The sequence below is a fragment of the Periplaneta americana genome, chromosome 9, assembly GCF_040183065.1.
Source record: "Periplaneta americana isolate PAMFEO1 chromosome 9, P.americana_PAMFEO1_priV1, whole genome shotgun sequence".
Taxonomy (NCBI): Eukaryota; Metazoa; Arthropoda; class Insecta; order Blattodea; family Blattidae; genus Periplaneta; species Periplaneta americana.
In genome coordinates this window covers 10,122,791-10,145,097 of record NC_091125.1, presented here as the reverse complement: position 1 = coordinate 10,145,097, position 22,307 = coordinate 10,122,791, and the positions used below count along the sequence as shown (strand labels likewise).

The window sequence follows — 22,307 nt, the reverse complement described above, 5'->3', positions numbered from 1 at the left end:
TCGACACAGTTGCTGTTCAACATGGACACACCGTACTGCGTTTGCCACCATATCATTGTGACTTTAATCCAATTAGAATTGATATGGGCGCAAGTAAAAAGTAACGTAGCAAAACACAACACTGATTTCAAAATTAGCAAAACTAAGGAACTGTTTGAAGCCGCGTTGGAAAAAATAACACCTGAAAATTGGAATAGTGCGTGTGAACATGTTCGGTATATTGAAGATTTTTATAGGAGCAAAGATGGTATCGTGGATGAGCTCTTGGGCAGTTTTGTGTTAAATTTAGAAGAATCGGATACAGGTACAGATACAGATAAGTGTGAGGAGACTGACGACATCTCTATTTTCATGGAAGCAGGCCCTTCCGCCACTGGATGTATGGACGGCATCGCTCCATTGCCCCAATCACCATAACAATACAGACGAGGTAAGACATATCTCCTTTCTCTCTCTTTTCACAGTGAGACAAGATACATCACATCTAGTATAGTAACATATTACACTAACAAGACTTTAGAGTTAGAAGTACTGTAGTAAAGATGGCTGTTTACAGTAGGAGCGTTTAGTTGCAAAATCAGATACACCACTAAAACATAATTTTTCAGTATGAAGGAGAAATGTATATCTCCTATACACTAAGAGGTAAAATGTTAATACTTTGAGGATACGTTTGTTATGGAATATTGTAATGTTCCATGACATATGGCAGTGACATTATTGCATAATTAGTAGATAATAGAGAAAAGGTATTTGATGTATCTGGTTTTGAAAATTGTTCTGTGAACTGTCTGGGTTTGCAAATGAATAAAATGACTTATCTTGGTTTGAAAGCAAAAAGCCATTCTGTTATATATTATTTTAAACCTTCTGTTTCATCACAAAAGAAATTAAATTATTATTAAACAACCTATTTCACAGGCATGGTCACACACATTTTCTTCTTCATTCTTAGAAGAAATCTGATTTTCATCCACGCTTTAACCAGTCTGTTAACAATATGTGCATAGTAGCTAATGTTTGAAGTGATTTTCAGTCATTGCCAAAATTTTTTGTAAGCAAACCAGTTATATAATTTATTTGTAATTGTGATACTTGTACTCCTAGCAGCATTATGCTTGGTGATGCAGTATTTATTATTATTTTATTCTCTTACAAATGCTCTTGTATTGACCAGACTCACTTCTGTAGGTGAACTTCATCCTTCACTAGGACGTTATCTTTCTTCTTGTTCAACTGAAGGAAAAGCCTTTTACATGGAAACTTCCATTGAGCTGGTGACCGCACTATATTGGAAACAGTTTTTTTTTTTCCAGTCATATGTTTTATCTGACAAAGTTATGACTGTTCCAAAATTAGAGAAAATATCTGTTTACTCGTTAGGGCTAGTGATGACATCTTGCCGTTTTTCTTTCAGCTGTTTCTGCGCGGGAACTATACTGATGCGCAATGAACGTATGCGTAAATCCTTGATGTATCTGGTTTTGAAAACAAACTCACATGACTTATCTGGATTTGGAACCAATACTATTCTTTCATCATACAAATCCATGTGATTTATCTGGTTATAGAGTATAATAGTGCTATAGCAGTTGTAGAATCATATGAAGATATAAATCATAACATTAACTCATTTTCGAAAAAAGTGATGTATCTGATTTTGCAACTACACGCCTGAGTAGTGAATTCAAATACTTGTCCCACAGCCAGACTAAAGGTGGATTACATCTTACTCTGCTCACATCCGAAATATCTAATACTGGAAGAGCTGCAAATAAAATCGTGCTACAGTAATGATGAGAATACTAACTTATTATTATTTATTTATTTATTTATTTAATCCACCACCAACAGAAGCAGGCTTCCAATTACAGGTGGCTTACATAGATATAAACACAAAATACATAATAAGAAAAGAAACAACAAAACAAACAACACAAACGAAAGAAAGAAAATACATAATGGCAATAGATGCTAGAGTATAATATTACAGTTATATATAGTGTCAAATGTCAATATAATGATACAAAATTATTTAACAACTAGAGTAAAAACAGTATAATACACTTCTTCATAATTTAAATATCTAAGGAAATACAATTCTTTTTAATACTGTATGAAATTTTTCAATTGTTAAACTGAAATCCAATTGAGAATCACAGTTTAAAGACAGAGAGTTGTATTACACATAAAAAACAATGGAGAGTTCTTGAAGAAAACAGTTCTAAGAATGAGAATAATAAAAGGTTGCCTATGACGTAATTCTGTTCTTTTTACATTGAACTGAAGGAATTTAAGAAAATCACAGTTATTCAATATACCGTTAACAGTCTTATAGAGTAAAATTTGACTATTTATTAATCGTCGAGATTTTAAAGTTTTATAATTAAATTAAAAAAAAACTGATTATACGAAATTTGCTTGTCATAAGACGACACGTGATGTTTTTTTAAAATATAAATAACGTAAAAATATTTTCTGTATCCTTTCTATTTGCTTCTGATGGGACTGGAACTGAGGTGGCCATATTACAGACGCATAATCTAGCTTACTTCTAACTAGAGTTTTATATAGGGTATCTATAGTATTTATAGTTTTTAATTCATTTGTATTTCTGATTATAAATCCTAATTTTCTATATGCATCAATTACCACGTGATTTAAGTGCATTTTAAAACATAAGTTGTGTGTAAAATAAATACCCAAATCCTTAAATGATTCTACTCCAGGTAACTTCACACATGATAAAATATTCATACGAACTATTTCACAGAACTTATTGTGTGAAAACATAGGTCAATTTTTTTTAGTAAAGCATAACATTAAAAATGGCATGTATGACAATAAGAAATATCTGCCACTCCCTACATGTTATGCTTTTTCTTTTTCTCTTCACTTCATTCTCGCACTTCATTCCTTAGTCTCTAAAGCTTCGTCAATTCTCAAAATGCAAATACTGTATAAAATGTCATCGCGATGATTTGTAACGGTATGACTTAGCGATCTTAATAATACTTTGAAGGAAAGTAGGATAATAATTGAGGCGCTGACATGGGAAAGGGAGTAACTGCCAAAAACAAAATTTTTCAGAGGAAGAAAAAACTTGCATTATTACAGAAACTGCTTTAAATGAAAGGCATTCACTCATGTCTGTGTTACATATGAAATTTGAAAAGTCTGGCAGAGATTTATCTGTGAAATCCTATTTTATGAAAATACAACATTGAAATCACTCCTTAGCCAAACTGAGAATTAACGTTATTTATACATTATGCACAAATTTTTCGGTAAAATGCATGATACTTTTCATCGAGGAAGTCTAACATAGATAACAAGTCTCTCTTTTTGGCATCAGGGACGACTGGTCTTCTTTCAAGGCGTTGCAAGCACTGCAAGTTAGTGATTGACGTTAATGACTGTCCTTTCTTAAAAATCCTGTGCTCTGTCCACATTTCAAGGTCATTAAATGACTGTCTTGTTTTTATTAGAGCAAAATCTGCTCTTGAGAGTCTAATACAGTTCAGGGTGCTGATTTTGATAGGAGTTGTATTCAAAAACTTGTCACATTCTGCAGAAAAGTCGAAGAAATCCTCATCCTTCATCATTATTACATGGTCTTGCATCTTTTTTTTTTCTTTTCTCTATGATGCCAAATTCCCTATCACATGGCATGTAGGAATGTTCTGAAACCAGGAATTTCAAGTCCACTGAATCAAAATGTTTCTTGGCAATAATGTAAATCAGGACCATTAGAATCATCCGATTCTTATTCTGCCCTGTACAGTTATCAGCCCATATTTGTCTACACACACTCTGATGTTGTAAAAGGAGTTACTACCTTCTCCGCGCCAACAGCTGTGCACATACAACTTACAACATCTAGTGACTACGTTTCCAACTTCGTTTCATTACATACGGACATAACTACCTTCTCTGTGCCGTTGGCATGGCCATTTACTACCTTCTCAATGAAAAACCTAAAAATTCGAATTTTTGGCAGTTACGACCGTTCCCATGTCAATGCCTCAATTATGTAGCCTTGTTCTAAATAATATATCACTTCTAGTATAACTTTGCAGGGAATGTTAACCTAACAAAATTGGTTACCGCTTTTAAATGCTAATACGCGGTTTATCTCTCTTTCCCCCACATCTCAAGGTGTAAGTGCAGAGAGTCCGCGGCCACTTCATAACGAGTGTCACGAGTCGACCGAACAGTTGCGAAGAGCAAGACATGCTGGGAACAACAAATCTGCACTTGTTATTCAGGCTTGCGACGGTACTTGCTGGGACCGCTGCTTCCAGATATCCCCAATCATGTAATAGGCAAGTATCAAAACATATTAGGCCTATTATCACACAGTCTAGTCATAAAAATTGTAAAACGTTTCCTAACCGGACATTAAACAATATGCAGTAATCCACTATATTGGCAAACTCTGCAGATGCAAACTTTTAATTGTTTTTTCGTTGCAAAGAACATCATGTTTTGTTGCAATGTGAGAGAATGTGAAGCGCATCTGGAGTGAGAGGTTCGTTAATAATAACGTTGGCCTAGAAGTCAAGAAAAAATACTGACTTTCTTTTAACATTTTCAAAGCTTAGAAAACGGTACATTATACCAGAATCTGAACTACAAAATGACAAATCTTTGTTTATAATTCTGTTTGCATTATATAACAGCGATATCTACACCCTGCCAAATTTTAATAATTCGTTTTTCCACTATTTTTTTTATTTCCGTGAAAATTTATTTCCCGAGTGTTTCATTGATGTAATTAAGTTTATTATTTAAATATATATCTGCATAATTTGAAGTGAATTAATTCAGCCTCTTTGTTTACCTTAGGTTTGTAAAATTGAACTATTGAGTTTATCGTTTTATTAATCTTAATATGGTATTATAATGTATTGTTGTAGATTTTAACTCAATAGTGTACTTAGTATTATTATTATTATTATTATTATTATTATTATTATTCTCGGCCTGGGTGGCGTACCCGGTATAATGTTGGCCTTCTGTGCCCGAGGTTGCGGGTTCGATCCCGGCCCAGGTCGTTGGAATTTAAGTGTGCTTAAATACGACAGGCTCATTCAGTAGATTTACTGGCATGTAAAAGAATCCCATATTTAGACTAGTTACTTATTTGCTTACTTACTTAGTTACTTACTTACTTACCTACAAATGGCTTTTAAGGAACCAGCAGGTTCATTGCCGCCATCACATAAGCCCGCCATCGGTCCCTATCTTGTGCAAGATTAATCCAGTCTCTATCATAACCGACCTCCCTCAAATCCATTTTAATATTATCCTCTCATCTACGTCTCGGGCTCCCCAAAGATCTTTTTCCCTCCGGCCTCCCAACTAGCACTCTATATGCATTTTTGGATTCGCCCATACGTGCTACATGCCCAGCTCATCTCAAACGTCTGGATTTAATGTTCCCAATTATGTCAGGTGAAGAATACAATGCATGCAGTTCTGCGTTGTGAAACTTTCTCCATTCTCCTGTAACTTCATCTCTCTTAGCCACAAATATTTTCCTAAGAACCTTATTCTCAAACATCCTTAATCTCTGTTCCTCTCTTAAAGTGAGAAACCAGGTTTCACAACCATACAGAACAACCGGTAATATAACTATTTTATAAATTCTAATTTACTGATTTTTTGACAACAGACTAGATGACAAAATCTTCTCAACCAAAAAATAACACGCATTCCCCATATATATTCCGCATTTAATTTCCTCCCGAGCGTCATTTATATTTTGTTACTGTTGCCCCAAGGTAATTTAATTTTTCCACCTATAAAAGAACTCCTGCGGATCAAAATTCCGGCACACCGGCGACGCTGATATAACCGCGGCAGTTGCGAGCGTCGTTAAATAAAATAATTATATTATTATTATTATTATTATTATTATTATTATTATTATTGTTGTCAAGAAAATTTTTGTATCAATATTATTGTAGGCCACTGTACCTATAGTGGGGTTCTTGAATCATTACTTCCTAAAACGTTTATATGGCCGTCTTTGTTGATATATTTTTTTTAATTTGCTATTATCAACTACTGAGTGAAATAATGACAATGCTAGCGGGATGAGTCCAGGGTCTAGCGTCAGAAGTTATTTAGCATTTGCTCTTACTGGGTACGGGGAAGGTAGAGGGAAACTCCAGGAAGATACTTCATTCAGATAACTTGTTCCAACTAGGATTTGAACCGGGCCTCTCGTTTCACAGTCAGAGGCGCTAACCGTTACTCCACTGCTGTGGACTGTTGTTTGTTACCAGATATCACCAAAACAGTTAAAAATCACAATAATAATAATAATAATAATAATAATAATAATAATAATGATAAAAATAACAATAATTTTATGATTGATCTAATGATTATTAAAATTTATCTTATCTGCTAACATAAAAGTAACTGGTTTGACTAAACAGTTTCCAACTCATGAGAATTAACTTAAAAATGTATTTCGTTTGGTCACATGAAATGGATTAGTACGAACTCCGAAAACCGAATACTTCTTTAAAATGTATGCTGTTTGTTTGGCAATGAAATTGTTACTGTAGGCCAGGGGCGGCTGTACAATAAGAACTGCAGAGCTTAAGAACCGCCATTTACACGGACCTGTAAAATTAAAAATGTAAAACGTGCTTTTATGTAATCTAGTTTATTGTTTCATTCATATTTCCAATTCATTCTCCTTCGATTCGAGAGTTTACTGTCTGTAGGAGCCTTGAACCATGTATTATGGGTCCCTATCACCACGGCATGACGCTTCCTCAGGTTTCGGATAGAGCAGACGGCCTCCAGATATGGAGGGTAGCTGCGAATATATTGAATAAGCAATCGTGGACAGCCGATAAGGGGTGGTCCTCCAGCTTGGGGGTTGGGCGAAGGGCTAACAACCCATCACCGTAAGAAATAGCTTGTTACGAATCCCTACAATAACCTTTGGGGAGGCTGAGACGTAGATGGGTGGATAATATTAAAATGTATTTGAGGGAGGTGGGATATGATGACTGGATTAATCTTTCACATGATAGGGACCGATGGCGGGCTTATGTGAGGAGGCTTGAACTGCTCGAGAATTTTATCTGTAGTGTACTTTTCGGATCTGTGATCGGCAGTTCCTGGAACTCAACGTAGGTTAGTCGGTAGCAGAAAACTTGTTTCCTCCACCCTCTCATAAGACTGCATTAGAGCTGCAACCGAAGCAGCTCTCTCCGAATATACAAAATAACCTCCAACACCCTCATCTCTTTATGACCTGCGTTAGGAGAATACATAGGCTTCTGGACTACTGTATATCATTGCAGTTCCAGTGTGTTAAATACTGTGGGTGGTGTGATGTGATTAGTCTAAGGAAATATTTTATATTAGAATGACCAACCCTTTTTTAAATTAAAAGAGAAATTGCACAGAGAACTCCCAGCTCAATGTCTTATAATCCTGTCTGCTGGTACGGATGTAGGCTAGAAAAGTTGGCGTAACGAAATTCGGTAGGAATTAAAAGTTTTCGAACGATAGAAAGTTCCTGATGGTTGTTCATTCCGGTATCAATATGTGGAGCATATTTCCACTGCGTGTAGTTGTGCCGGGTGGGAGAGATGTAGCGCACGGGATGGGTAGGGCGCGCGGATGGTTGGAGTACAATTTCGGGTGCAGAATCAACTTCGAGAAGGGGCTGTAATTATACGTGTTATCCGATTTACTGTAGATGCAATAAACAGCATGCGTTTGCTAAATGCACTATTTTTCACGCAGAACTGCCAAACCTTTGTAACCGCGGGCCGCTACTGCTGTAGGCCTATTCTTAATGTAGGCTTTCACGGCCGGCGTCATTAGGATTGGTATTATCCAGGCTAGAGGGCCGTGATTGCATTACCAACAGAGCACGACCCTCTAGCCCGGATAATACGAAACCTAATGTAGGCCTATTATTTATTAATACTAATATTATTAATTACGTTCAAATTTCAAATAACACTAGCTTTTAACTTTCGTTTTATGACTCTTGGCAACATTTTCGAAGACAAACAATGCTGTCAACATAACAATTAGAAAGTAACTGCCGCTTTTAGTATTTGTCAGTACAGAAATTCGAGAGAAAGTTGGCAAAAGAAAATTCAACCTGACAACTTTAAAATCTCTATAATCCATAAGCATATGTAGTGGTAGGGGCAAAATGGTAAGGTTTCAACCTTTGGGGTATAAAGTAAGAAGATTCAGACTATATACAATGGAATCTATAACAATAGAAACACAGAAATTGAGATAGGCTACTAAAAACAATACCAATCCGTTGCGCGACAACCCTCGAAGGGCCTGCGTGCGTGCATGCGTATCTACCTACGTATATATATATATATATATACACATACATACATACATACATACATACATACATACATAAGTACGTGTCCACATCTGTGGAGTAACGGTCAGCGCGTCGGCCGAGAAACCAGGTGGCACGGGTTCGAATCCCGGTCGGGGCAAGTTACCTGGTTGAGGTTTATTCCGGGGTTTTCCCTCAACCCAATACGAGCAAATGCTGAGTAACTTTCGGTGCTGGACCCCGGACTCATTTCACCGGCATTATCACCTTCATATCATTCAGACGCTAAATAACCTAGATGTTGATACAGCGTCGTAAAATAACCCAATAAAATAAAAAAACGTACGTACATACATACATACATACATACATACATACATACATACATACATATATACATACATACACACATACACTTTCAACTTTTCATGTGTGTCGTTACATAGTTCATATCCGTATAATAATCGTCCTCGATGGTCTAGCGATTTCCATGGTAGCCTTTGGTTCCGAGAGTTGCGTGTTGAAATCAAGTCGAAAACGATTGAATCGGTGAGTGGAAAAGTGGTAACATTCCAAAATCATGCTTTCGAGATAATAAAAGAAAACTGTTTTGTGACTTTATTTTTAATTTAATCAAAAAACTTATAATGGGTCACATTTACTACTAGTTACAAGTATCTCACCCTTTATATTTGTTTGTTAATATATAAATTGGTTTTTAGATTTGATTGTTTAAAGTCTGGGAAAGTTACTCTTTTTCCAGTCAAATGAAATATTGGTTAAAATGAACAGAAATATTTTGAAAAATTAGTAAGTTTTCTTTATAGCGTAACTGTCGAAAAAAATGTACAAATACTTTTTTCCAATGTGGAAAAAGAAACAATCATAGAAACGGTGTTATAATGTTGTTTTTTTGGTCTCGACTAATACACCTACGTAGGTTACAAACTTTTCTCCCCTACTCCTAGATATTTTCTCCATTTGTTTTGTATGTGTATTCTTTTTCACCTTTCCTTTCTTTGTTCTTGGCTCATTATCTTTCTCCTCTAACATTGTTGTTTTTTACTCGAAGACACTAACTTCAAAAACTATTTTCCAAATCTTGCAGACAGAATACCGATGAACAAACAGTCCACACCTGTGGAGTAACGGCTAGCGCGTCTGGTCGGAAAACCAGGTGGCCCGGGTTCGATTCCCGGTTGGAACAAGTTACCTGGTTGAGGTTTTTCCGGGGTTTTCCCTCAACCTAATATGAGCAAATGCTGGTTAACTTTCGGTGTTGGATCCCGGACTCATTTCACCGGCATTATCACCTTCATATCATTCAGACGCTAAATAACCTAAATGTTTAAAGCGTCCTAAAATAATCTACTAAAAAAGAATGACCAAACATAACCTGCAACACCTGTAATAACAAACACTAAAACAGTTAAGAAACTAAACGATTATTACAGTGCTCGCTAGCGCTCGAAGCATACTATATGAAAACTACCACACAATAGACCTCCACTATTGAGTGGAATAAAAGTAACATTCCTGGAATGTTATAGTTCTCCTACTCAACTGCAAAACTCGGGTCATGCCATTGGCATTAAGATGATAGGAATATTACTCTTTTTCTCCTCAATTGTTAGGACTATGATATATGAACAACTTTGCTATCTCAGTTTATTTTCGAATTTTTTGCAATGTTACCCCTTTTCCACTCACCGATTCGATTAAGTTTAAAAGGCAATAAACTTTTAGCATTGCTTCCTCGAGACCACTGTCGTAGACTTGATAAGTGACTTGATAAGTGTCTCTTACAGACAAAATTTGTCAACCACTTATCGCCCACCTAGAATTTTTGACACAATAAATTCTGCAGTTCAAAGCGCCATTAATTAAAATACTACTACTAGCAACACCTATATAATGCAATAATTTATTTCTCATTACATTGTATTAATTGATATTTACAAAATTATGTTTTCACATATAAGTGGCAAGAAATGCCAAAGGTCATCCAATTTGTATATAATTCCTATTTTTACCGAATAGTGTACATATATTAATGACATAAGAAATCATATTGAATAGACCTATTTTTATTCCGCTATTACTAACTGTTTATGTCGCGTGCTCAGAATTGGATTTCATATCATTACGCTATGTATTTGTGATCAATATGTTCATTCGACATAAAAATAATATAAAGGTACTGTTTTAAATAAATTATTGTTCAAATTGCATTCTGCGTTGTACTAAATGAAAGCAAGAGCTATGCAAATATTTCTTTTAGCCACTTAGTATTCACTTTAAAATGTAAGTTATGTCTGAAATATCACATCAGAAACAACCATTGAAGGATATTTGTGCCAAGGTATTTTAAGTAGTTCAATACGTTTATCTATTGAAGGTTAACCTTGTGATACCTTTAAGGAACTGCTGTCTTTGTCAGTCCGGTTTTAACTTAGAGTGAATCAGTAATTTAGCATATCACCGCATGCCTGTAAAGCAGACAATCTTGTGCGGAACAAGTAGTCAGACATTTTGTTTGAAAACTATCAGTATTTTCAACAACATAAAAGATTAATATGTAGGGCATTCTTAGCTAGCATTAACAAAATTTCGTTGCGCGAGTTTACACCTTGTATAATGATTAAAGTAGTATTTTTAAAGTCATCTGAGTAGCTCAGGCGGTAGTGTATTTGCCTGCCCTCGGGCGTGGTTTCGATTCACGTTTGGATTGATTATCTGGTTGGGCTTTTCCTGAGGTTTTTCCCAACTCTAAGGCAAGTATCAGGTAATCTATAGCGAATCTTCTGCCTCATCTCGCCAAAGATCATCTCGTTCTCGCCAATTCCATCGATGCTAAGTAACCTAGTAATGAATACAGCGTCGTTATATAACTAAGGAATAAAGTATTTTAAACGCCTATTCATATATATTTTATCATAGAATTGCTATTATTATTATTACTATTATTATTATTATTATTATTATTATTATTATTATTATTATGTTAGTGTGAGTCAGACAAAGCCTCAGTCATAAGTGATAACAAACGGAAGCACTTGTGTTAGTTCTTCTACCAACCAATGAAGAAAAAAGAGAAGGGAAGGGGAGGAGTTTTAGAAGAATTAATGACATCTGTATTGACATTTATTTACCTTAATAAGTGTTTCTGCGTGAATATTATTTTAGCTGGCAATGACTGATACATAATTAGGAACAAAACTCTGAAAGTGTATATGTCACTCATCATGATTCAGTGGTTATAATAACAGTATTGTCTGATGTAGGAAAGGGAGAATAGGCGTACATAATTTAGCGGTATTGTCGGACCTGTTTATGGGTATTTTCTAAGGTAAAATAACCATAACTGATATAATAATTCGAGATAGGTTACTAAAAATCCGGGAGTACAATTCACATTTATAAGTATGCAAGATAGATAAGAACCTTGCATCACCGAACACTTATCGGAACAGTGCAGAACGTAGTGGTGGGGATCAGTTAGTATGGTCTAGAGCAGTGGTATTCAATTTTTTTTTTTTTTGCTAGCATATCCCCAAAATATATTCGTACCTCCAAATTGCATTTTGCTAGCATATCCCCAAAATATATTTGTACCTCCAAATTGCATTGTAATTATACAAAAATTAACAAAAAACCATGATTGATATTGTACTAAATATAAATTATTATTATTATTATTATTATTATTATTATTATTATTATTATTATTGTTATTATTAGTATTATTATTATTATAACAGTTCAATTAGACATTGTCAATGCTTTCGCTGAAAAAATCTGTTCAGACTAAACACAGCCATACATATGAAAACATTATTATGTATATAACAGACTCATTACCTACGCCTAAAGTAACACATGATGATGTTCGTAAACCAATTAAAAAACTGAAACCAACTAAAACAATTGACACTGACGGTATTCCATATTTTATAAGTAAAGGATGCTCTGATATATTTATTCCTCTTTTACCCCACATATTTAATTTTAGTTTGAAAAATGGTAAATTTCCCTCATTATGGAAACAAGCTGCAATTATTCCTATATTCAAAAATGGAAAAAGAAACGATGTCAGAAACTACAGACCTATCTCGATCCTAAATAACTTTTCTAAAATTTTTGAAACCATTATTCTCAAACATATATCCTTTTATGTGAAAAACAAGCTCAGTTCTTCTCAACATGGATTTACTAAAACTAAATCACTGTCACTAACCTAGTCACATATCTAAATCAAATTCTACCAATAATTGAAATGCAGGTACAAATTGATTCAATATATTTCAATTCCAGTAAAGATTTTGATGTAGTTCCGAACTATATTCTTCTTCAAGAGTTAGGAAATATTGGCTTCTCTGTAAGCTACGTAAACTGGTTCGAAAATTATTTAAGTAATAGAATTTCATGTATAAGACAGTTTAATATACATTCTTATTCTTATAATATAGGGTAAGGTTGCCTATATCACCACTTTATTGAACAATACAGTTTTTATTTTCTATATTCCTTTACAGAAATACATTCCCGGAACATTTATCTTTCATGTAAAAAAGAATCCTTGAATATGATTTAATATTTCTTTAATTAGAATGACATTTTCGAAACACTTGTCAGTGGTGCCATTTAGGCAACTTCTTTCCTAAATAGCACCTGAGGTTTCTTAAATCGCACCTCTTAATCTGCAGGGAACAGGATGAAGGAAAGCTTTTAAGATTGAACATATTGAACAGTGTTTAATATGAATAATGTATTAAACTCAAATTACAAATTTATTGAAATTAATGAAAGAGAGTAACGTTTCTTCAAATGAAATTGAAAAAATAGAGTATAAATTACCTAAAATTTAAACTGCCTGAATGCGTTTTTTTATTGTTACACATTTGCCATGTGCTTCACCTGGCAGTTCAGACGTGGTTCAGACTATAAACTGCGTCAACTTTTCTTCGCGTTTATCTCGAAGTCACTTAAGAACTAATTAATGATATAGCTGTCTGAAATGATTTGTAGATGGAAACATCTAAGGGCTGGCCTATGAGTATTATGATGAGGAAGCTGAAGCAGGAGCACACCATTTTCCCCGAGATAATCTAGTAGCTTCTGAATTGTTAGAATGGGTCGTATAGGTGGACATACAGAAGCAGCACTGTTTTCTATGGCAGGTCTGAGTGGCAAATAAAATGTTTGAGCTATTCGACAAATACTTCACTGTTAATATAACCTGACTCAGAGCAAACAACTCACGATCCTGGAGGAGCACCCGCTGATAATGTAGGTTGCGCTCTTTGACGTTTAAAAATTATCATGTGTAGCACAAAATACCTGGTGCGCTTGTACAACACACACTTCTTGTATTAACGCCCTTCTCACCACTTCATATTACAACTATCTGATGAATTCCTCGTTCAGCTAAAATTTTTGAGGACTTCTTTTGTACGGTTAGAATTGCTACAGTTGCTCATATCGCACCGGTGCGAATTAGGCACCTACAAACTGGTGCTAATTGAGAAACTACGTCATAAATCATTATTTCCTTCATTCTAGCCTATAGTCACCAAATGTTCGAAAATCGTACTAAGTTAAAAGTTCTTTAATATTTCTTTAAACCAATAACATCTTAGGATTATGGATTGCTTTGCATACAAATCCGTTATTTTGTTGCAAAATGTTAGCTAAATATACATCCATCTGAGCGATTATATTAGATACACTATCACCACGCTGCAGACACAAAGAAGTGGCAGAAATGAGGTTACATGGTGAAAGTTCATATGGTAGATTGTAATAATACCACTAAATGCCTCACTACTACAGTAACTTTTTTTGCAATTCATGTTGTATTTCAGATGTGTCTGGTAATATCATAAAATAATGTTATCAATTTCAATCAAAGACACAACTATCTGCAAATATTTATTTGCTACATGAATATAAAGTATATGAACGTTTTCGCCTTGTGGGGCATCATCAGATATATTAAAATTATGTGATCTGAACTTAGATTAAATTAGATTTATAAAAGCAAATATGAACAGTGTGTAATACATGGTGATAAAATATTTCATGAGTTATATGTATACTAATTGTAACAAGAAATGAGATAAAATTATGAATTTCAATGTAGTGTAGATTCAAATATGATTAAATTGGAATTGTGTGTACATATAACTCATGTTACATTATAATACATATTTATTAAATAATGTTATGCAAATTATGATCATGTTAAAATCAAATGAATAAATGGATAAAATCTTGGGTTAAATTTATTCAATGTTTAGAAAATGACAACGTCTTGGAGAACTGTGTATCATACCGAAGTTTGTAGTAATCGATGTTGTAGGTTGATTGTGATGTGCGTATAAATTATCATTCATATACTGTAAACAAAGAAGTATGATTTACTTTATGCGAGCATTATTTAGAGATCAAATGGGATAGGAGTCTATTTTGGAGATGTGAAAAGGTGTTAAGATTACTTACGAGTACTTTGCTTGATTGCGATCTAAATGTTATCTAGCTCTCGATGTAAATAGTGGTTATCCTTGATCCTTTGGATCCAAATAATTTATCTTTTTAATGCATATCGTTGATGAAGTACTGTATTTAATTAAGAAAAACTGTGTGTATATGGAGGAATTCTGTAAAAACAAGAAATGTTGCCATTAATATTTCGATCAATTTGAACTATTTTAAGAGAAAGTGATGCGAGAATGAATAATTAATACTATGAAAGCGAATATGGGGATAATAATTTGTATAATATTATATTATAACGGTTTTCAAATTACTTACGTACGTGTATGTCTCGGTGTATGTGGGAGTGTTGATGGTTTGAAGTAGACTGAAGTTGAGATAAAAATAAAATTAATGAAAATTTACTAAACTTTAGAAACCCGCTTTACACAATTTAAAGTAGGTCCTTCAATATTACTCCGCTAATACACAGCAGAACACATGCAATCACTCAACTTCAGTCTACTTCGTAGATTAATCGTACTAAGTTAAAAGTTCTTTAATATTTCTTTAAACCAATAACATCTTAGGATTATGGATTGCTTTGCATACAAATCGTTATTTTGTTGCAAAATGTTAGCTAAATATACATCCATCTGAGCGATTATATTAGATACACTATCACCACGCTGCAGACACAAAGAAGTGGCAGAAATGAGGTTACATGGTGAAAGTTCATATGGTAGATTGTAATAATACCACTAAATGCCTCACTACTACAGTAACTTTTTTTGCAATTCATTTTGTATTTCAGATGTGTCTGGTAATATCATAAAATAATGTTATCAATTTCTTAAACAATATTACCTTACGTATTCCAACAAAAGATATGAGGGCCCACAAACGTTTCTATATTAGAAATTAGAAATTTCTTTCACCAGTGTCCAGATGCATTAAAAAAGCCAACATGCATGGCTGCGAATTCGATCCCTTCAATGTATAGACTTAGTTTGCTCTTGGCAATGATTTATCATTTATATATTCTTTTAGGCATTATACTCAATTATTATCATTGTATTATCACTATTTATCTCATGGTATTCTTAGTTATGTATTTTAAAGTCATCCATTATTTATCCATTCATCGTCATGCATTATCATCATCATCATCATGCATGCATGCATGCATGCATACATACATACATACATATATACATACATACATACATACATACATACATACATACATACATACATACATACATACATACATACATACATACATACATTCATACATACATACATACCTACATACATACGTACATACGTACATACGTACGTACGTACGTACACACTCACACACACACATACATACACTTTCACCTTTTCATGTGTGTCGTTACATAGTTCACATCCGTATAATAATCGTCCTCGATGGTCTAGCGATTCCCATGGTAGCCTTTGGTTCCGAGAGTTGCGTGTTGAAATCAAGTCGAAAACGATTACGTTTAAAAGGCAATAAACTTTTAGCATGACTTCCTCGAGACCAGTGTCGTAGATTTGTTAAGTGAACGAAGTCTGTCTCTTACAGATGACTGCAGGTAAAATTTGTCAATCACTTATCGCCCACCTAGAATTCTGACACAATAAATTCTCTAGTTCAAAGCGCCATTAATTAAAATACTACTACTAGCAACACCTGTATAGTGCAATAATTTATTTCTCATTACATTGTATTAATTGATATTTACAAAATTATATATTCACATATAAGCGGCAAGAAATGCCAAAGGTCACCCAATTTGTATACAATTCCTATTTTTACTGAATAGCGTACATATATTAATGACATAAGAAATCATATTGAATAGACCTATTTTTATTCCGCTATTACTAACTGTTTATGCCGCTTGTTCATAATTGTATTTCATATCATTATGCTATGTATTTATGATCAATATGTTCATTCGACATAAAAATAATATAAAGGTATTGTTTTAAATAAATTATTGTTCAAATTACATTCTGCGTTGTAATAAACGAAAGCAAGAGCTATGCAAATATTTCTTTCATCCACTTACTATTCACTTTAAAATGTAAGTTATGTCTGAAATATGACATCAGAAACAACCATTGAAGAATATTCCTGCCAAGATATTTTAAGTAGTTCAATACTTTTATCTATTGCAGTTTAACATTGTGATACCTTCAAGAAACTGCTGTCTTTGTCAGTCCCGTTTTACCTTAGAGTGAATTAGTAATTTAGCATATCACCGCATGCCTGTAAAGCAGACAATTTTGTGCGGAAAAATTAGTCAGTAATTTTGTTTGAAAACCTATCAGTATTTTCAACAACATAAAATATTAATATGTCGGGCATTCTTAGCTAGCATTAAGAAACTTTCTTTGCGCGAGTTTTACACCTTGTATAATGATTAAAGTAGTATTTTAAAAGTCATCTGCGTAGCTCAGGCGGTAGTGTATTTGCCTGCCCTCGGGCGTGGTTTCGATTCACGTTTGGATTTATTATCTGGTTGGGCTTTTCCTGAGGTTTTCCCCAACTGTAGCGAATCTTCAGCCTCATCTCGCCAAACACCATCTCGTTATCGCCAATTCTATCGATGCTAAGTAACCTAGTAGTGGATACAGCGTCGTTAAATAACTAAGGAATAAAGTATTTTAAACGGCTATTCATATATATTTTATCACAGAATTTCCATTATTATTATTATTATTATTATTATTATTATTATCATTATCATTATCATTATTATTATTATTATTATTATTATTATTATTATTATTATTATTATGTTAGTGTGAGTCTGACAAAGCCTCAGTCATAAGTGATAACAAACGGAAGCACTTGTGTTGATTCTTCTACCAACCAGTGAAGAAAAAAGAGAAAGGAAGGGGAGGAGTTTTAGAAGAATTAATGACATCTGTATTGACATTTATTTATCTTAATAAGTGTCTCTGCGTGAATATTATTTTAGCTGGCAATAACTGATACATAATTAGGAACAAAACTCTGAAAGTGTATATGTCACTCATCATGATTCAGTGGTTATAATAACAATGTTGTCTGATGTAGAAAAGGGAGAATAGGCGTACATAATTTAGCGTTATCGTCGGACCTGTTTATGGGTATTTCCTAAGGTAAAATAACCATAACTGATATAATAATTCGAGATAGGTTACTAAAAATCCGGGAGTAGGGGAACTAGGCCTAAAATGACATACCTTAAGGAAATCTTGAAAAAAAATGTATTCTTACCAAATTTGTTTTGGTCAATTATATATAACTGATACTACAACATTAACACATATATTAAGATCAACAGAAAGTGGAAAATACTGACAATCTTTAACTGAAAGGTATATTTGAAAATAGACAAACTATGTCATTTTATCCAAGTTACTAGGGTAAAATGACACAGTTAAGTTAATTTTTACATAGTTCAAAAAAAAAAAATGTTCTCTTAGATACACTTGCACATTCATTGTGTACCCATGAGAAACGTATCTTGCACTGTAGTCATGTTTCTTCTGGTTTATATCGGCTGTAAAATTCATTGCAGTACAAACAACGTGCATCGTTCTCAACATCACCATCGAAGTCACTCTCTTCATCTTGGTCCCCATTGCTTAGATCAAACTTAAGATGTGTTTTTCCTCTGTTTGCTGAACACTTTCTTCTACAGCTCTTCTTTCAGCTTCCTTTAATTTTAATTGGTCATTAAAAGAGATGCTCGATTTGGGACCCTTCATGTGTTCTCTTTCTTCTCGCCACAGATCTAGTGCCAGAGGGAATCGGGGAGATCTCTTCCTGTGTCACATGAGGTGAAGGCCTCGTTTGTGACGTTTCCGCTGCTGAAGCAGTTGTTGGTGATGGCTCTATCATATGTTCTTTTGCATTCCATTCTGTTGAACTGCTCTTCTGTGATGCACCCTTTGGCCCGTCTGTAGAAACTGCATTCGTTAGAGTTCTGTCTGTGGGCGCTGCAGGACTAAATAAGTGATCAGGAAATATGTCCGAATTGATTGGAGAAATTCTTGTTGAAGAAAATCCACCCAATGCATTGGTGATGGTTGCAGCTTTTCCATAGACTCCAGAAAATAAGTCCGCAATTTGAAACTGTGTTATCACCCATCCAGGATGGTTCCTCAGCCACTTTGTAACGGCCTGATCATATGTTTTCAAAGGCCCGAAGAAAGAGACATCAAGTGGCTGGAGTCGGTGGGTGCAGTGACGAGGGACGTGTAATCACTGTTGCCAACTTCTGTGCACTATAGAGCTGTAAATCCAAACTCATCTTACAATGTTTCCACAAAAGCGCTTTTTGGTGAAGTAGGTGCAAGTAAACTTCAGACTCGCCAAGCCTAGCTCATTCATAAGAGGATAAATCAGAGTAACAAAATTCAGTGCATATAAATATTGAAAATATATTTTAGAAACTTTAGTGTGATATATATTTTAAAGAAATCCCCATCTCACCTATTTTAAAATCAGTTAGCTTTACGAAAAATTCAGTCGAGCAATGAGAGAGATCCCACTATATATTACATAATTTCACAGAAGTAATCACTAATCTGCCATTGTAAATGACATAGTATGTCATTTTAGCCAAGTAGGTGGTATGTCATTTTACCCGGAATGAAGAAGAATAAGAAGTAGTGTTAGTACGACCTAACCTCTTTATGAATTTGGATATTGTAATGGTTTTTATAGAGGGAAATATTCATGTTTTCAGTCATGAACATTATTTCACTTATATCTGAAGCTTAAAAGGACAAAAAATACATAACATACCTCAACACTATTATATCGTCTTGCACGTTTTTCCTTTAGTTGCACCTGCTTCACCAAAAAGCGTCTTCGCTTGCTAAAACTTGGATGTAACCACTATTTCCAGCTTCTGTGCACTATAGAGCTGCAAATTCAAACTCAGCTTACAGTGTTTTCACAAAACACATAGTATGTCATTTTACCCAAGTATGTCATTTTAGGCCTAACTCCCCTACAATTTACATTTATAAGTATGCAAGATAGAAAGAACCTTGCATCACAGAACACTTATCGGAACAGTGCAGAACGTAGTGGTGGGGATCAGTTAGTATCTTCTAGAGCAGTGGTATTCATTTTTTTTTTTGCTAGCATATCCCCAAAATATATTTGTACCTCCAAATTGCATTGTAATAAAATTATACAAATATTAACAAAAAAAACTATTATTGATGTTGTACTAAATATAAATTATTATTATTATTATTATTATTATTATTATTGTTATTATTATTATTATTATTATTATTATTATTATTATTATCACAGTTCAATTAGACATTGTCAATGCTTTCGCTGAAAAAATCTGTTCAGACTAAACACAGCCATACATATGAAAACATTATTATGTATATAACAGACTCATTACCTACGCCTAAAGTAACACATGATGATGTTCGTAAACCAATTAAAAAACTGAAACCAACTAAAACAATTGACACTGACGGTATTCCATATTTTATAAGTAAAGGATGCTCTGATATATTTATTCCTCTTTTACCCCACATATTTAATTTTAGTTTGAAAAATGGTAAATTTTCCTCACTATGGAAACAAGCTGCAATTATTTCTATATTTAAAAATGGAAAAAGAAATGATGTCAGAAACTACAGACCTATCTCAATCCTAAATAACTTTTCTAAAATTTTTGAAACCATTATACACAGACATATATCCTTTTATGTGAAAAACACGCTCAATTCTTCTCAACATGGATTTACTGAAAGTAAATCCACTGTCACTAACCTGGCCATATATCTAAATCATATTGTATATATGAAACAAAGGGACAAACTCATTCAATATATTCCAATTTCAGTAAAGCTTTTGATGTAGTTCCGAACTATATCCTTCTTCAAGAGTTAGGAAATTTTGGCTTCTCTGTAAGCTATGTAAACTGGTTCGAAAATTAATCAAGTAATAGAGTTTCATGTGTAAGACTGTTTAATATACATTCTTATTCTTATAATATAAATTGTGGAGTCCCGCAGGGATCTACTTTAGGACCTCTACTAGTTATTATTTTCATAGACGATATATGTAAAAGAATAACTGCTGACTGTCTATTATTTGCGGACGTTAAAAAAAATTTCGTACAATCAAAAGTTGCACTGACTGTCAATCATTTACTAAATGGTCGGAAGATAATTGTATGAAAATTAACGTAACCAAAACTAATGTAATAACGTTTTCTAGAAAAACTTATTCACTGAAATTTAATTATTATCTAAATAATGTTCTAATTAACAGAACGGATTGCATAAAAGATTTGGGAATATTCATTGACAGTAAATTGTATTTTCATAGTCACGTTGATTACATTTACAATCACGCAATCAGAATGTTAGGAATAATACGTTCAATAACTTTATCTTTTTCCAAGCCCGATTCTATTTTAATGCTTTACTATACAGTACATTGGTGCGATCGAAACTCGAATATGGATCTGTAGCTTGGAACTCAATTACAACTACAGATTCGGCTAAATTAGAAAATATACAAAGAAAATTTATATCTTTATGTTCATATGATTTCTGCCTATTAATTCCGGGTATAGTTATGAGAGAAAATGAGAATATTTTAATTGTCAAATCCTATATGACAGACGCCATGAGCTAGATTATCTGTTCTTTTGTAAAGTCCTCAAAAGTGATATATCCTGTGACTCTTTCTTAAACAATATTACCTTAGGTATTCCAACAAAAGATATGAGGGCCCACAAACGTTTCTATATTAGAAATTCGAAATTTCTTTCACCAGTCTCCAGATCTATTAAAAATGCCAACATGCATGGCTGCGAATTCGATCCCTTCAATATATAGACTTAGTTTGCTCTTGACAATGATTTATCATTTATGTATTCTTTTAGGCATTATACTCAATTATCATTGTATCATCACTATTTATCTCATGGTATTCTTAGTTATGTATTTTAAAGTCATCCATTATTTATCCATTCATTATCATTATTGTCATTAATTGTAATTGTATTTATGTGTAATAATAATAATTTTTGTATGCTTTGTGCTGAACTGTTATTGGTCTCTGGCTGTTGTACAGCACAATAAAAATAGTAAATAAATAAATAAAATAAATTATTACTATTATTATTCTACAGTACGGTAATTTTTGATGCAAAAATAATAGGAATGATTTACGTAAAATGATAATCAAGCAAGAAAAAACAAGAGTCGATATTACAAAAGAAACTAGTGTATAATGCAATAATTATCAACAAGTAGAAAAAAAATAAATGTCAGCATTTTTACACACGTAAACAGTGGGATGCGTACCCCTTGAAACAACTCCACGTACCCCTAGGGATATGCGTACCATAGATTAAATACCATTGTTCGTCTCGCATCAAGTATGTTTCACACAGTACTGTATTTTGTGATTCTGAGTACTTGTAAATTA

The 22,307-nt window shown here is 33.7% G+C and overlaps 1 protein-coding gene across 3 annotated transcripts in view; it reads left to right on the top strand.

The window, feature by feature from the left end:
- The first annotated feature begins 4,164 nt into the window (after nt 1-4,164).
- Nucleotides 4,165-22,307, top strand: part of LOC138705771 (trehalase-like) — a 138,004-nt gene continuing 119,861 nt past the window's right edge. For 2 of the 3 annotated variants that reach the window (XM_069834403.1, XM_069834404.1), the window contains exon 1: nt 4,165-4,325. In XM_069834403.1, the coding sequence (XP_069690504.1) occupies nt 4,234-4,325 (92 nt within the window). In that variant the 5' untranslated portion in view covers nt 4,165-4,233. The remainder of the gene's footprint in view (nt 4,326-22,307) is intronic. The other variant, XM_069834402.1, reaches the window with a different exon arrangement.